Consider the following 17,036-nt stretch of genomic DNA (forward strand, 5'->3'; position numbering starts at 1 on the left):
ATCTTGTCTATCTGTTCCTTGGTAAGAAACACTCTCCCAAGTCTGGTGTAGAAGCATGCTCCCAGGAATCCCAGATCCTGAGATGGAATCAGTTGGCTCTTGGGAAGATTCACAACCCAGCCTAGCAACCGTAAGTACCGCTGTCACCACCTGGCGACAAACATCCTCTGACTTTGCTCGAATCAACCAGTCGTCCAAATACGGGTGAACCAAGACTGCTTCCTGCCATGGAGCCACTGCCACAACAACCATCACCTTCATGAAGGTCATTGGGGCTGTCGCCAATCCAAATAGCAGGGCGCAAAATTGAAAATGATTCCCAAGAACCTTGATGATTCGGGTGTATCGGAATCTGAAGATATGCCTCAGTCAAATCCAGAGATGCCAAAAACTCCCCTTTGCGCACCGCTGCGATCACTAACCTCAGTGTTTCCATTTGAAAAGAAAATGAGGAACCTTGAGAGTCACATTCACCTTTTTTTTTTTTTTACTTTTCTTTATTGGAAGTATTTTGTTAAAACATGAGCACAATCAACAGTTTTCAAACATAGACAAAATAAGTAACCCCGTTTTAAATCCAAGATTAGACGGAAGGTGTCCTCTTTCTTTGGCACCATGAAATAAATGGAATACCTCCCCGTACCCTGTTCCTCAGACAGGCATGGGAACTATGGCCCCTAGCATCCGTAGACTATTAGTGGTCTCCTGAACCACTCGTCTTTTCTGTGTGTAAGTGCAAGGGGATCTGTGTGTAAGTGCAAGAATAACCTTGTTCTATCACATTTAGGACCCACTGATCCGACTTGATCTTGGCCCACTCCTCGAGAAAAAGGATTAACTGACCTCCGCTTCGCAGAACTGAGGAGTGGGCCGGCCTCGCTTCATTGGGAAGACTTGGAACTGGAGACCCCCTGATTGGAACCATTCCTGGTCGGTCTCCTGCCTCTAAAGGACTGATTCTAAGAATGTTATCTTCCGCATCCCAGTCTCTGACCTTCCGAAGTATGAGTCTGCCAGAAATGGCAATTGAGCAAAATCGAGATTGTGCCGAAGAGGAACCTCTGCTGACCTTCGCCTGTCCTCTGGCAGCTTGTGTCCTTTAGTCTCTTTGAGATGTTTCACAAGCTTATCTAAATCCTCTTCAAAATGCAGCTTCCTCTGAAAGGGTATTGAACCCAACTGAGACTTAGACCAAACATCCGCTGACCAGTTCCTCAACCAAAGAAGCCGTCGAGTGGAGACCGCGGACATCAAATATCACGAGGACATGTGGATAAGATCATATAAGGCATCCACCCCATAGGCCACCACAGCTTCCAGTCGCTCAGCCTGCTGGACGTCTACCATGGACAGCATCCTGTCTGAGAGAGGTGTCAGAGAGATTGCCTGCATTCCCCTAATGCCAAGGCTGGCCCAGCATTTTCTGAACTCTGGTGACCCCACCAGATGGCACTGATCTAGGCTTCTTAGCTACAAATAGCTTCTTCAGGTCCACTGGCTTGTGAGATGATGTCCCGTCACCCTACTAGCCAAAAATGTTTTGTGCATAAGCAGCACAAAATCCGGGGAAAAATCCCCTGGTTCCTCTGGGACCTGCTCCAGGAGGTCTTCTGCATCATGCTGAAACAGAGATTCCCGGGACCCCCAGTGCTGTAAGGGCCTTTGATCTGTTGGCAACAGTGGTGGGGCAGGGCCAAGTCCCTGTAGACTTTCTCAGTCGCTGCAGCAAATGTCGACAAAATGGCTGCCATTCCCATCAAAATCTGGAATGCATCGTCTGGCTGCTCAATTCCCCTACCCACTCCCAGCTGAAGCATGCCATCTGTCCGAGCTCTTATCTGTACTCCCCGAACTGCCCTCTCCCCCAGAGAGGCAGCAGGAGCAAGTGCCGGAGAGGGAGAGTCATGCGTGTATCTCCCCACACGCCGCACATTTCCCACTGCTCAGCATAGCTGACATGGCCACACCAGCCCACCTGCTGAAAAGTGAAACTTTCTCTGTCTCCATCTGCTGGAAGGAAGGTAAAACCCAGGAGTCTGGACTAATCTGGGTATGTATAGGGAACAGGAGAGTCCTTTTTTTTTTTTTTTTTCTTTTTTTAGAAGAGGATGAATTTTAGCCTTTTTTAAAGCAGATGGAAAGTAACCTTGCTCTTAAGTTCTTGAAAGAAAATGTGATGTGGGGAGTAGAGAAGACTGGGCTGCTGTGGGGACAGAGTGCATGCTGTCCATCTTGGAGCCCACAATTCTTGCTGCTGCTGCTGCTGTAGACGTTCAGGAGACCACGGGAGAGGATGGTGCAGGAGGCTCCCCTTTCCATGGTCCCATGGCAGCTGCTACTTCTGTGGCCCAGTGGCAGCTTCCTCAGGCTGGTGCTGTCAGTGGCTTAGAGGTAGGTAGGTAGAAAGTGGGCAGACAGAAAAGTGAGAATGTGTGCTGGGGAGGAGGGGAGAAGGAGAAGAAGGGAAAGAGTTGGGGGAGGAAGAAAGGCAGAAAAGAGTGAAAAAAAGTGATTTAGGAGAGAGAGAATAGAAGATAAGGTAGGGAACAATGAAGAGGAGAAGAACAGAAGAACCAGGAAGTCTATTCAGAGGGCAAGTGAAATGAAAACAGAGAAGGTTGAGGGTGGTGTGATGAAGAAAAAGACTCCAAATATTCAGAACAAATTGATACTTCAGTGTAAATAAGGGATTAGTTAACTTTTGAAAACTGTATATATATATATTGTAAATATATTTTTTTAAGTATTGTTATAATAACAGATATGATGACCCTGTTGTGTTCTGTTTGGCTCCATCTCCTTCATTATTTATCAAATGCTATTTTATGTTTAAACGTTTTTTATTGAGATTTGAAATAAACATATCATAACAATACTGAGTCAGGCTGGTTTCTGAACCCTCCTCAGGAGAACGCGGAACACATTTCCACCCCATCATAGACATCCCCACCCCCTCCCCCCCTCCCCTTCCCAGAGTGTATGGCAACAGTTGGTATCATGCTATTTTTTATTTTGGGCATTTTATTTTGGGGTAGGATAGGAGGGAGTTTTGTATGCTGTAACTTTTGCTTCTCTTCCTCTTTCTCCTCTTCCCCAACCCAAGAGATCCTTGAGGCCCTACCTGCAACAGATTGTTAAAGTGCACGTTTAGCACGAGATATTAAATAAGTTGGCTGTGGTAATTGTATCTCAGTGTGGAATTTCTTCAAAATGAATGGTCCCTGTTTTCTTCTTACAGCAAAAACAGGATGAACGTACACCTAAAAATCTTTTAGTGACTCTGATAGCCTCTTGTGATCATTTTGCATTTCAGATCCTGCAGCAGACGGGGCAGCTTGAGATCTCAGAGTGTGCCACCAATTGGAGCTGAAAGGTCTTTCGTTTTGCCCAAGGATGCTGCTGATAAAGCCTCAGATGGGCCGCTGCTGGAGGAGTTTGATGCCGAGATATCAGCATACAAGGTACAGCCTGCACTTGATTTGCCTTCTAAACAGAAATATTGGTTTGATGCGCTCACGTGCTTTCTCTCTCTCTCTCACCTTGTTCGGTAGCAGGAATGCTAAGGGACCATTTTCTGAAGACCTCTTGCCAAGGGATAAAACTATAAATATTCTGTTTTACATTGAGGGCTGTCACAGCTGAGAAATTCTTTTTCCAATTTCTTCCCATATAACTTTGGCCTGTGGAGATGACTTGGAAAAAACCTCCAAAACCCTGCTTTGCTTAGACATATTGACCCAAATTAATCTTGCTTGATTCTTTAAACCTCCGTTTTCATCACAGAATGATGAATTTGTCTGAATTAATGTCATTGTAATTGCTGAATATTCTAGAATAATAAAAACCATAGTGGCCTTATTCACTGTATGATGTATCTCATTTACATGGCATTCACTAAAACAAAAAAAAAATGTGTAAAACACACAGGAAAATTAGTTCTTACCTGCTAATTTTCATTCCTGGAATACCACAGATCAGTCCAGACAAGTGGGTTTGTGCATCCCTACCAGCAGATGGAGGCAGAGAACAAAACTTTGAGGCACTGCTACTTAACCGAGAGTGCCACCTGCAGTCCCTCAAAATTGACCTGTACCCAAGCCAAGATGGAGAATACCCAAACACCAGGAAAAAAACTGCTTCCCTAAAGAAACCTAGATAATGAGTTGGAATGACAACCAAACTGACCCTTGAATTATGGTCCAATATAAAAAATTTTGAATCTCAACAAATTGAGAACTATATACAGCTGCCTGCTACAGAAAACAAAATTCTGCTTTACTTCACCCTGAGCATCCAGAATCAGGAGAGGTCTTTCGAAAGATAATCAAAAAGGAATGGGCAGATCATGGCTCGACGGATCCTGCGGGTTAGGAGCTGTCGGATCCGTACCCTCTGAATTGTCCAAGGAGACATCATCCCCCCAGGCACAGTCCAGCCCCAAAGGTCCTATCTGCGGAGGCGCCATAGCCCGAGGCTTCTTAAATCCACCTCGGGCTGGCTGGGAGGCTGGCCATTTAGTTGCCAGCTCCTGTCTGGAGAGATAGGCCTCATGCATAAGCAGAACAAAATCCGTGGAAAAACCACCGTGGTCCACCAGCTCCATGGGCGCTTAACTGCCATCCGCGCCCATAGGCACCTCCTCACCGCCCCCCCCCCCCCCCAAATGCCTGCAGTGTGGGAGAAAGCGGGGGAGGGGAGTCCTTGCCTTCCCCATTCAAGATAGGGCTCCTGCCAAGGGGAGCTAAAATGGCTGCCGACTCTTCCCCCCCCCCCCCCCCCCCCCCTGCTTGGGGCCTCAAGTCCGGGACCTGCAGCACGAGTGCAAGGCCTGCTCCTAGTTGCCTGTGAGGAGGTTCCCACACCTCCACTCACTCAGGCTGGGCAAAGAAGGGCCGTGTTGAGGCAAGAGCGCCTCTCCCCGCAGGCCTGACAGGATTTTCCGCACGCAGCAGGAGTTGGCAGGGCATCAGCAGCGAGGCTGAGAGTTAAAAATAAACGGGAGAGCAGGAGAAAAACAAGGGTTGCAGCTGCGGCGCTGTCTAGGCTGCTGGTGCTGAAAGGACAGCACGAGCCTCTCCTTCCCCCCCCCCCGATACTAAATAGGCACAGCCGTGAGGAGGGAAAGAAACAGAGAAACCGAAGGCCCTGACCATCTCCCAGGCTCCCCAGCCCCCAAAGAACACACAGAAAAGGATTAGCTCCTGCTTCTGGGGTTCCAGGAAGCTGCAGCAGGCCAGTTCAGGAGGAAGGCCGTCAGGGGGAGCAAGGGAACCAGGGACCCCTGGCTTTCCCTCCCTCTGGAATCAAGGGTCGAGCCTAGCCAGGGATATTATTATTATTATTATTATTATTTAACATTTTTATATTCCAACATTCGTTCGGAACATCACATCGGTTTCCAAAGAACTAGTAGTGCAGCTAACAAGGCTTTACAATGAACGGTTTTAAAACAGAGGGGGTAGTTAAAACTATGACATGGGAAAGTTAACAAGCAACAACAAGTTATTGAAACTGTAATGGAGGAGCTTATAGAAGGCCAATAGCAATTATAGTAGGCCGAAAGTAAGTTGGGAAAGAAGTAAAAGGCGATTCGGGTCAATGACCTCAATCAATCACATAGGGAAAATGGGAAAAGCAAGTCATAACAAATACAAAAGTTCCAACCCCCCGCTCGTCCTGCTTGACCAGATGGATGGCCCATGAAGGTGCCTAATACCTCTGGGAGATCTGGTCTTCTGTAAGAACATAAGAACATAAGAAAATGCCATACTGGGTCAGACTAAGGGTCCATCAAGCCCAGCATCCTGTTTCCAACAGTGGCCAATCCAGACCATAAGAACCTGGCAAGTACCCAAAAACTAAGTCTATTCCATGTAACCATTGCTAATGGCAGTGGCTATTCTCTAAGTGAACTTAATAGCAGGTAATAGACTTCTCCTCCAAGAACTTATCCAATCCTTTTTTAAACACAGCTATACTAACTGCACTAACCATGTCCTCTGGCAACAAATTCCAGAGTTTAATTGTGCGTTGAGTAAAAAAGAACTTTCTCCAATTAGTTTTAAATGTGCCCCATGCTAACTTCATGGAGTGCCCCCTAGTCTTTCTACTATCCGAAAGAGTAAATAACCGATTCACATCTACCCGTTCTAGACCTCTCATGATTTTAAACACTTCTATCATATCCCTCCTCAGTCGTCTCTTCTCCAAGCTGAAAAGTCCTAACCTCTTTAGTCTTTCCTCATAAGGGAGTTGTTCCATTCCCCTTATCATTTTGGTAGCCCTTCTCTGTACCTTCTCCATCTCAATTATATTTTTTTTTGAGATGCGGTGACCAGAATTGTACACAGTATTCAAGGTGCGGTCTCACCATGGAGCGATACAGAGGCATTATGACATTTTCCGTTTTATTCACTATTCCCTTTCTAATAATACCCAACATTCTGTTTGCTTTTTTGACTGCCGCAGCACATTGAACCGATGATTTCAATGTGTTATCCACTATGACACCTAGATCTCTTTCTTGGGTTGTAGCACCTAATATGGAACACAACATTGTGTAATTATAGCATGGATTATTTTTCCCTACATGCATCACCTTGCACTTATCCACATTAAATTTCATCTGCCATTTGGATGCCCAATTTTCCAGTCTCACGAGGTCTTCCTGCAATTTATCACAATCCGCTTGTGATTTAACTACTCTGAACAATTTTGTGTCATCTGCAAATTTGATTATCTCACTCGTATTTCTTTCCAGATCATTTATAAATATATTGAAAAGTAAGGGTCCCAATACAGATCCCTGAGGCACTCCACTGTCCACTCCCTTCCACTGAGAAAATTGTCCATTTAATCCTACTCTCTGTTTCCTGTCTTTTGGCCAGTTTGCAATCCACGAAAGGACATCGCCACCTATCCCATGACTTTTTACTTTTCCTAGAAGCCTCTCATGAGGAACTTTGTCAAACGCCTTCTGAAAATCCAAGTATACTGTATCTACCGGTTCACCTTTATCCACATGTCTTCAAGTTCCTACAGTAATCTAAGTTTGGGGTTTTTTTTGTATCTGCAGGTTAGAACCTCTATCATCTGCTGGAAGCAGAGAAAAACTGAGGGACTGCAGGTGGCACTCTCAGTTAAGTAGCAGTGCCTCAAAGGTTTGTTCTCTGCCTCCATCTGCTGGTAGGGATGCATAAACCCACTTGTCTGGACTGATCTGGAGTTCGAACAGGAACTACACCTTAACAATACAATACATATAAACAGTAGAATGCCAATAATTCACCCTCAGCATTATTTAAAGGAAGGTGCCGTATGAAAAGGTGCTAAGCTTTTCACTGTCAACCGTCGCCAATCTCAAGTGACTCAGCACCATAAACCTTTAGCAGATGACACATTTATACAAAAAGTCTCAAAAATATTACTTATCTGTGCAGTCTTCAGTGTTATGCGGTCCAAACATAAGAACAAAAGTGGGTGATCCAAAGCTTCTTCACAAATTCTCAAACACTGTCCCACCTAAATTGTAGTCCAAAACTTGATCAAAAACCCAGAAAACATTGTAACTCAAATAGTTTCAACACTGGGGTTTTCCGGCACAAAAATACCTGCTTTGGGCAGAATATCCAGAAATCTTCAAACATCTCCAAAAGAACTGCAGCAAGGATGACTCTTCGCCTCTCCAAGACCGATTTTTACCTGGGAACAGACAAAAAACGTTATCTTAAATACTACAAAATGGCGGGGTAGTCACATGTCAAAACCTCTTTGGAAAAAAAAAAAAAAATCAATCAAAATATTATTCACAATTAAACCACAAAAACACATTATTCAGCCCCCGCAGAACTTTTGTTTGAAGGTTGTAAATCCATTTGAGTTCACATTGTAAGAGGGTCTCATCTTTCCCTGGCTCCACACCTGTATTCTAAGCACATTGGAGCAGTGGCTAGGAAAACACTTTTCCAGCTAATGTGAGTTGAAATAAAATTGCCAGAACCCATGCATCCCTGATGGACATCCAGTAGGAGAGTGTAAAAACATGTCAGATGGAAGTATTTGACGAGATATTATATATTTAGATTGGTTTTATAGGTGAAGTGAAAGGGAACGATAGTAACATAGAGATCCATATTCAGCAGCTTGGCAAGTGAACAATGTATCTGGCTAGTTAGCTTGATAAATTGTCACGGATATTCAATGTGTGATTAGGTGCTCTACTGAATATAGCTCTCCAGCAGATGAGTTATTCAGCTAATTCTGAATAATGGAGTTAGTTATACAGCTAACTTATCAAGCTAACTTTTATATGGCTAAACAGCCGGATAAACTGAAGGTGATCAGCAGCAGGAAGCTTAAAACTCACAGTTTGTCCAGCTATCTGAATATTGACCCCCACAGTAAATGACGGCAGATAAAGACCAAAGTGGCCCATCCAGTTTGCCCAGCAAGGTGTTCAGGGTTGTAACTGCCACTCTGTGCAGGTTACCTCCTTGCCAGCTTGTTTAGGATTGTAGCCGCTGCTCTATGCAGGTTACATTTACCACAGGTTACCCTAGTGCTTCATTTCCATCCTCTTGCTCCTAGGGATCCTCTCTGTTTATCCCATACCCTTTTGAATTCTGTCACCGATGTTAGAGAGAGGTAGGGTTATAACAGTGCTGTGACCTCTCTTGAACGTGTCACAACAGAAAAGATATCTGAAGGGCAGAAAATAATTGTAACATAATAAAACCTTACATTGCATTTTGTATGCCGAGAAACTTCTTATTAAATGTGCTCAGAGTTGTATTTTGTATTTCTGCTCTGAAATGTTAATATTTTTTACAGGTCTGTGTGTTATGTAGATTTTGTACGTAGGGTTGCTACATGACCGAGTTCACCACTGACAGGCTAAGCAAGTTCAGGTTTTGCCCTATTGCCTCAATGGACTTGTAGTCCTGCCCTTTCCTAGAAAAATTGGAAGTATAAGTCTTTAGATGCAATGCGGCAAAACCAGAACCATACAGTACTACTCAGTTACATTAGTAAGCAGAACTCGCTCTCACTAGGTAGCACTATTGCATACCTTCATATCTTTAGCATAGAACTATTTAGACTCTTTGTGGTCTGGGTGTTCTAATGTATTGCAAGCTTTTAATAAGCAACCTGCCTGGGTTGGTCTGGCTCAGTTGGCTATCCTAGCTGTACATGTAAAACATATGCTGATTTTGTATAAACATAGAATTCTGGTTGTTTTCAGAACTGTGGGTGGATTAACCATGTATTTGTTAACGAGGGATAATAGCTGACTAAATGTTCTACCATTGTTGGAATTTCCGTTGATTATAAATGACTGTATGCTGCTCCAGGTTGCAAGAGATAACATACTGCACCTTCCAGATGTTCAGGATCTAGGATGGATTCTGGTGGACTTCAAGCCTATCAAACAGGTTCTTGGTGCATATGCTGTAAAGTGGGTCTGGACATTCATAGAATTCCTCCTAGATCAGGTAAGCAGCACTGCAGATGCAGCCCAGCACTGTCTGTGCTTAAGAATTCTGAAACTCGTTTAGTTTCTGCACTAGGCTTGCAGATGTGCCACCCAAGGGTCTGCAGAGGAGAAATATGTAAGCACACCGAACATAAGTCACATCGAACTGCAAAACACAGAATGAAATCTCCTCTTTAGAACAAAGTTATTCATGTATATAGGGCCCTGTACATATAGTTGAAAGCATGTCACAGGAATTGCAGAATTCATGTTTTATTTTGTTTTTTGACATTTTGTTATGGCTTGGTATTACCTTTTTGACATTTTCCATTTTGCCTCCTATAGCCTATGACATTTTTCCATGGTGTTTTTTTTTCCCAGCGCTTTCTTGATTGCACAGCCGATTGTTGACACAGAAATATTAGCAACCTTGGTTTATATCGCGCCTTGTATCAAGAGAACTTCTACAGGATTTATAGTTAGAATACACTATACATGCAGCTACTTCTGGGGTGGATAAGCTGAGGCTGGATAAGCTGAAACAGAGAGAGAGATAAAGTGACCTGCGCAGGGCCATGGTATGAGGGTTGGGGTTTTAGACTTGCATTCCTGGAGTTGTGCTAGCCCCACATTTAGTATCCCTCCCATGAGTTTCTCTCCTGTTTGTTAGGACATAATTACAGCCCTAACTGTACAGGATGGATTTTCTGAATCTTAACATAAGGTGCAGTTCACACAAAGCATTTCATCAGGGGTTAGAAAAAAGCTATTCGGAGCATGCAGCAGTTGCATCATTAATTCCACTTCTTGGTTCATGGACACTGCTTCAAATGACCAAGTCACCCAGATACATACTTTTTTTTAATTCATCCACTGCAGCCCTGAGACCCTAGTATATTTATGTCTGTTCGAGACATAATTCCCAATTATTGGAGGGAATGTGATGCTTTACAGTTTGGGCTAAGCTTACACCTTTTATTTATAGCTCAAAGGGAGTTACATTCAGGTACTGTAGGTACGTCCTTATCTCCAAAGAGTTTACAATCTAAGGGGCTCGTTCACTTAGCTGCGTTAGACAATTTTCTGTGCAGTAAACAGCCAAACGCAGGGAAAACACGAGGTATTTGAAATACCTTGCATTATTCTGCTGATACGTGCATATTAAAATGAGCTGATTAGCATACTACTCAAAACTATACAAATCAAATAGCATAGTTTACCTAAAAAAAAAATCATGTCATATGGTAGAGGTGGCCAACTCTGGCCCTCGAGAGCCACAAACAGGTCAAGTTTTCTTGATATCCATAATGAATATGCATGAGAGATTTTTAAAATGAGCTGATTAGCATGCTTATTACTACTCTCCCATGGGAGCTGAACGTCCACAGCCGCACCCTGGCACACCCTCCCAACCTCCCCTAGGCTCACCAAATTCTCCCTGGTAGATCAGTGGGGGCCTGGGAGCAGCCCCTCCACTCCTAGACACGGCAACCACCATTTTTCAAAATGGCATCAGCCACCCTTTGTTTCAATCATGAAACAGGACTACCGGCACCACTGGATGGCCCCCTGTTACAAGATAAGGGTAAAGGGCAAGCCAGCAACATTTTGAAAAATGGCGGTCACCCTTTGCTCTTATCATGTGACAGAGGCTACCAATGCTATATGATAGAGCAAAGGGCAGCCAGCTGGTACCCCATATGTCAGGTGTAGCCAACTCTGGTCCTCAAGAGCCACAAACGGGCCAGGTTTTCAGGATATCCACAATGACTGTGCATGGTCTCCATTGTATGCAAATCTCTCAGGTATATTCATTGTGGATATCAAGACCAGCGTTGGCCACCTCTGCCATATGACATGATTTTTTTAGGTAAACTGTGCTATTTGATTTGCATAGTTTTGAGTAGTAATGAGCGGTTAACAAACGGGAAGGGTGGAAGTAGGGGTGGGGGTCTGTGACTGGAGTTTATTTTTTCAAAATATTACTTTTTTTGAGAAACAGCTGTCTCCAGGGCAGGGGAGTAGTATAATGGGTACACGATCAATCAAACTGATTGACAGGTGAGATAAGGATGACAGCAGCCAATCAGCGTTCACTTCCGGTCTAAGCCCCGCCCACGCCCCGCCCACTCCCCATAGAAGTGAATGGGGGCGTAGCCACGCCCCCTCCCGCCCCCTCCCGCCCTCGACCACACCCCCAACCACACCCCTTCCGCCACAGGCCCCACCCCTTCCGCAGCCAATCAGCATTCACTTCCGGTCTAAGCCCCGCCCACTCCCCATAGAAGTGAATGGGGGTGTAGCCACGCCCCTCCCGCCTCATCCCGCCCTCGACCACGCCCCAGGCCCCCCCCCTTCCGCCCAGGCCCCACCCCTTCTGCCCCGGCCCCACCCCTTCCGCCCCTGGCCCCCGCCCCAGACCCCGCCCAGACCCCATCGATGCTCCTCCCCTCCCAATAGAAGTGAATGGGGAGCCCCTCCCACCCCCAAACCGCCCCCCCATGATGTCACGGATGACCCCGCCCACACCCCAACCCCAAGCCACACCCCCCTGTGACGTAGCGGGTATGACATCACCGGAAGTCCACCCCACACCGCCCCCCAAAAACACACCCCCTAAAACGTCATCAGAAAGGGTCCTGTCGCTTTTTTAATGATGTCAGTATTAATGGACTCTGGCTGTTTTTGATGATTTCACCGGAAGTACAATACAAAAGTCCCGAAATATGCGCTCCTAGAACCTCCTGATGCCTTTTTAATGATGTCGGAGCCGGTAGTATGCTTTTAGGAGGCAGGAAAACTGCAGGAAATATGCTTTTTTTCTAGCCACTCTGTTTTTTAAAAAACCAAACAAAATACAAGCTGATAGGAGGCAGAAAAACAGTGGCTCGTTCTGTTGACAAGGATTTGGTTTTTTTTTAAAACAAGTGATTGAAGCTACCGGTGGTGAATTGCATGAACTGCAGGATCAAACTTTGCAAAAGACAGGTTTTTTTTTTTTCCAAAAGACTAGGGACCGGGTAGTATAAAGGGTACGCTGTCACTCAAACCCCCAAGCCAAACCCCCCAGTGATGTCACCAGAAGCCCAAGCCCACCCCTCCAAGCCCTTGCTGTAGATAGGCATGCCCCAATAAAAAAAATTACCAGAGAGCAGGCAGGAAACTGTGACTCATTCTGTACACAGAGACAGGGGAGAATCCAATTACACCCCTTCCCTCCGCCCCCTCTGCCTCAAGCCGGCCTTCCCCCAGACCTAAATCTGAGCAGAGGATAATTGAAAGCAGTGGGGGGTGCAGGTTTGCAATGGTGAAACACAAGGCTTTAGTTTTGTTTTAAAAAAAACAGACTTCTGTATTTTACAGCCATATAAAAAACAAGAATGCACCAGCGGATCTTAAAGAAAATTTATAATGAGCCAGGAAATACCGGCAGTTTTGGCGGTATAACACCTCTTTTGCAGGCAGCTAAAGCATGTATGCCGTCTGTGACCAAGAAACAAGTGATTGATTGGCTTACAGAACAAGATGCTTATTCTTTACACAAACCTGCTAGGGTACGATTTAAAAGAAATAAAACCATAGTGTCAGATATAGATTGGCAATGGCAGGCAGATTTGGTTGATATGACAGCCTTGTCTGGTTATAACAGAGGCTACAAATACATTTTGACGGTGATAGATGTTTTGTCAAAATACGCATGGGCTGTGACCCTAAAAACAAAAACAGGTCGTGAAGTGGCAGAGGCCTTTGAAAATATATTTAAAGGTGGTCGTGTTCCCAACAAAATACAAACAGACAGAGGTAAAGAGTTTTTAAACAGATCTGTGAAGAGTTTGTTAAAATACAGGGGCATTCAGCATTTTGTGACCAACAACGATGTTAAGGCAGCAGTTGTGGAGAGATTTAACAGGACTTTAAAATCCAAAATGTGGCGATACTTTACAGCGCGCAACACTTTTCGCTATGAAGATGTGCTTCCGGCTTTATGAACAGTTACAATCGCAGTTTTCACAGAACAATACAGGCCCGCCCCATCGATGTAACAACCTCAAACTCACTGCGGTTCTGGAAAGTAATCTACGGCAATAACAACAAACATGAAACTGCTAAGCCTTTTTAAAAAAGGGGGATCATGTTAGACTGTCAAAAACTAAAGGGAAATTTGAAAAAGGTTATGAACAAACATGGACAGATGAGATATTTATAATTACTGACGTCCTAAGCAGGGGACAGAAAACAGTGTACAAGATACAAGATTATGGTGAGGAAACCATTCAAGGTTCTTTTTATCCTGAAGAATTACAGAAAGTCAGCCCTCAACAGGACAGAATATACCGCGTTGATAAGGTTCTAAAGGTAAAAGGGAGAGGTAAGAACAAGCAGTGCTTTGTGAAATGGCGAGGATGGCCTGAAAAATTTAACAGCTGGATAAAAGCATCAGAGATTCAAAACATTTGATTTGAAAAGGCCTTGTCTCATAAAAAGAAAAAATGAATGAAGGGGGATTTTACGTAACGCTGCCTAGTAACGCCTCTGTGAGAATATTTCCACAAAACAACAGCTCTAATTTCACCACACAATTAGCTAGACCTTTGGACCTACAGGGCCCGTGGGAAGTGGGTCTGGTGGAAATACAGTACCCGAACACATGGGATAATATTAAAGAAGACCATAAATATGTTGTCACCACTGGTGAAGGAAGCACAGAGCATCACTTTGTTGTACGAAGAGGGTATTATGCAACCGTTCAAAACCTGACGGATCAAATGAACCACGACATGAACAGTGTCCTCAAAGCCATGGCACCACGAATCATCTATGACCCCAATATCCGAAGAATCAAATTAAAATCAGAGGACAAAGCAGTAATTTCTGCAGGGGGTGACTTAGCGACCATTTTGGGGCTAGAAGCTAAAACGAATACGAACCGCTCGCTATTTCCAACGGATATCACAGGAGGGTTTAATACCCTATACCTGTATACGGATATTGTAGAGCACCAGCTGGTGGGAGACCATTTTGTGCAGCTGCTTCGTTGTGTTCCCACTAAAGGGGGTAAGGACGAGTTTATCACCTTCACTTATGATAAACCGCATTATGTTCCTGTGAACAAGCAGCACATAGACACCATAACATTTGAAATAAAGACGGACCAGAACCAACACGTCTCATTTCGCTATGGGAAAGTGATCCTTAAGCTACACCTGCGACCCCGGAAAACTATTTTTTAAAATGGTTGTGGTTAAATACTATGGGGACCCTGGCGCATACAGAAATTACTATGCAGCACAGGCCGGTGAAGGCCTTTCGGGGTATTACGGTGCTCCGGTCATGTACGGGGCTGGGATAGGCGGAATTTTTCGTAGTCTCTTTAGAAAAGCAATACCTCTTTTGAGAAGGGGTTTTGAGATTGTTAAACCTCATGTGAAAAGTGCAGCAAAAAACATCGCCAAAGATGTTATGGGCCGTGTCACAACGGCGGTTCTGCATAAAATGAACAATAACACAGCTCTTTCGGTAAAACCTTTATTACGCGATCCCACGTCTCTCACTTCATGGTTTCCGGCTGTGTCTTTATAAAATAGGCCGCTTGTAAACTGTGTTTTGAGAGGACCCTCGCCGTAATTGAGAAACAGTTCTATGAGGGCTCTGTAAGGGTAACAGTTGTTGCTCTGACTAATGAGTCTATCTCCGAGAGTGACATCCAGCTGGCTAAAAATAGAGGCTATTGGATAGTTCACGAGAGCTACTCTGGCCCCTACTTCAAGATCGGACCCATCTTCGTTCACGATTTTGCAGGTCAGGTACAGCAACGTGTTGTTCAAATCCAGGTAATCCTCGCCATGTCCGGCTATATAAAAATCTAAAGGGGCTGTTTCTGACAAGGCAGATAATGGCGGAATCTCCACATAAACACTTTTTTCTATGCTGGTTTGTGTGGGGGCCAGTTGAAACAGATCCAGTTCTGATTTCAAACATTCTTCAGACCCCTGATGTACAAAAGCCATAGTTTTTAGAATATATCTTGCTTCTTGGCGGAGAGGTTTCTCTTCTTCCCCTTGCGGTTAGTCTTTTGAGACTTGGCACGTTTGGTCTTCTTTGTTTTAAAAGGTTCAGGAGGCCCCTGTTGATTGGTTCTCTTTCTTTTAACAGCTCTTCTAATAACCACTAATCCTGACCCCTCCTGCTCTGTGTTATTGTTCATTTTATGCAGAACCGCCGTTGTGACACGGCCCATAACATCTTTGGCGATGTTTTTTGCTGCACTTTTCACATGAGGTTTAACAATCTCAAAACCCCTTCTCAAAAGAGGTATTGCTTTTCTAAAGAGACTACGAAAAAATTCCGCCTATCCCAGCCCCGTACATGACCGGAGCACCGTAATACCCCGAAAGGCCTTCACCGGCCTGTGCTGCATAGTAATTTCTGTATGCGCCAGGGTCCCCATAGTATTTAACCACAACCATTTTAAAAAATAGTTTTCCGGGGTCGCAGGTGTAGCTTAAGGATCACTTTCCCATAGCGAAATGAGACGTGTTGGTTCTGGTCCGTCTTTATTTCAAATGTTATGGTGTCTATGTGCTGCTTGTTCACAGGAACATAATGCGGTTTATCATAAGTGAAGGTGATAAACTCGTCCTTACCCCCTTTAGTGGGAACACAACGAAGCAGCTGCACAAAATGGTCTCCCACCAGCTGGTGCTCTACAATATCCGTATACAGGTATAGGGTATTAAACCCTCCTGTGATATCCGTTGGAAATAGCGAGCGGTTCGTATTCGTTTTAGCTTCTAGCCCCAAAATGGTCGCTAAGTCACCCCCTGCAGAAATTACTGCTTTGTCCTCTGATTTTAATTTGATTCTTCGGATATTGGGGTCATAGATGATTCGTGGTGCCATGGCTTTGAGGACACTGTTCATGTCGTGGTTCATTTGATCCGTCAGGTTTTGAACGGTTGCATAATACCCTCTTCGTACAACAAAGTGATGCTCTGTGCTTCCTTCACCAGTGGTGACAACATATTTATGGTCTTCTTTAATATTATCCCATGTGTTCGGGTACTGTATTTCCACCAGACCCACTTCCCACGGGCCCTGTAGGTCCAAAGGTCTAGCTAATTGTGTGGTGAAATTAGAGCTGTTGTTTTGTGGAAATATTCTCACAGAGGCGTTACTAGGCAGCGTTACGTAAAATCCCCCTTCATTCATTTTTTCTTTTTATGAGACAAGGCCTTTTCAAATCAAATGTTTTGAATCTCTGATGCTTTTATCCAGCTGTTAAATTTTTCAGGCCATCCTCGCCATTTCACAAAGCACTGCTTGTTCTTACCTCTCCCTTTTACCTTTAGAACCTTATCAACGCGGTATATTCTGTCCTGTTGAGGGCTGACTTTCTGTAATTCTTCAGGATAAAAAGAACCTTGAATGGTTTTCCTCACCATAATCTTGTATCTTGTACACTGTTTTCTGTCCCCTGCTTAGGACGTCAGTAATTATAAATATCTCATCTGTCCATGTTTGTTCATAACCTTTTTCAAATTTCCCTTTAGTTTTTGACAGTCTA

General features: G+C 44.4%; 1 protein-coding gene across 1 annotated transcript in view; it reads left to right on the plus strand.

The window, feature by feature from the left end:
- LOC115096908 (dynein beta chain, flagellar outer arm-like) overlaps positions 1 to 17,036 on the plus strand; it is a 630,228-nt gene that overhangs the window by 87,029 nt on the left and 526,163 nt on the right. The window contains 2 exon segments of the mRNA XM_029612190.1: positions 3,314 to 3,461; positions 9,351 to 9,491. Coding sequence (XP_029468050.1) covers positions 3,314 to 3,461; positions 9,351 to 9,491 — 289 coding nt within the window.

Source organism: Rhinatrema bivittatum, chromosome 8 (assembly GCF_901001135.1).
Source record: "Rhinatrema bivittatum chromosome 8, aRhiBiv1.1, whole genome shotgun sequence".
NCBI lineage: Eukaryota > Metazoa > Chordata > Amphibia > Gymnophiona > Rhinatrematidae > Rhinatrema > Rhinatrema bivittatum.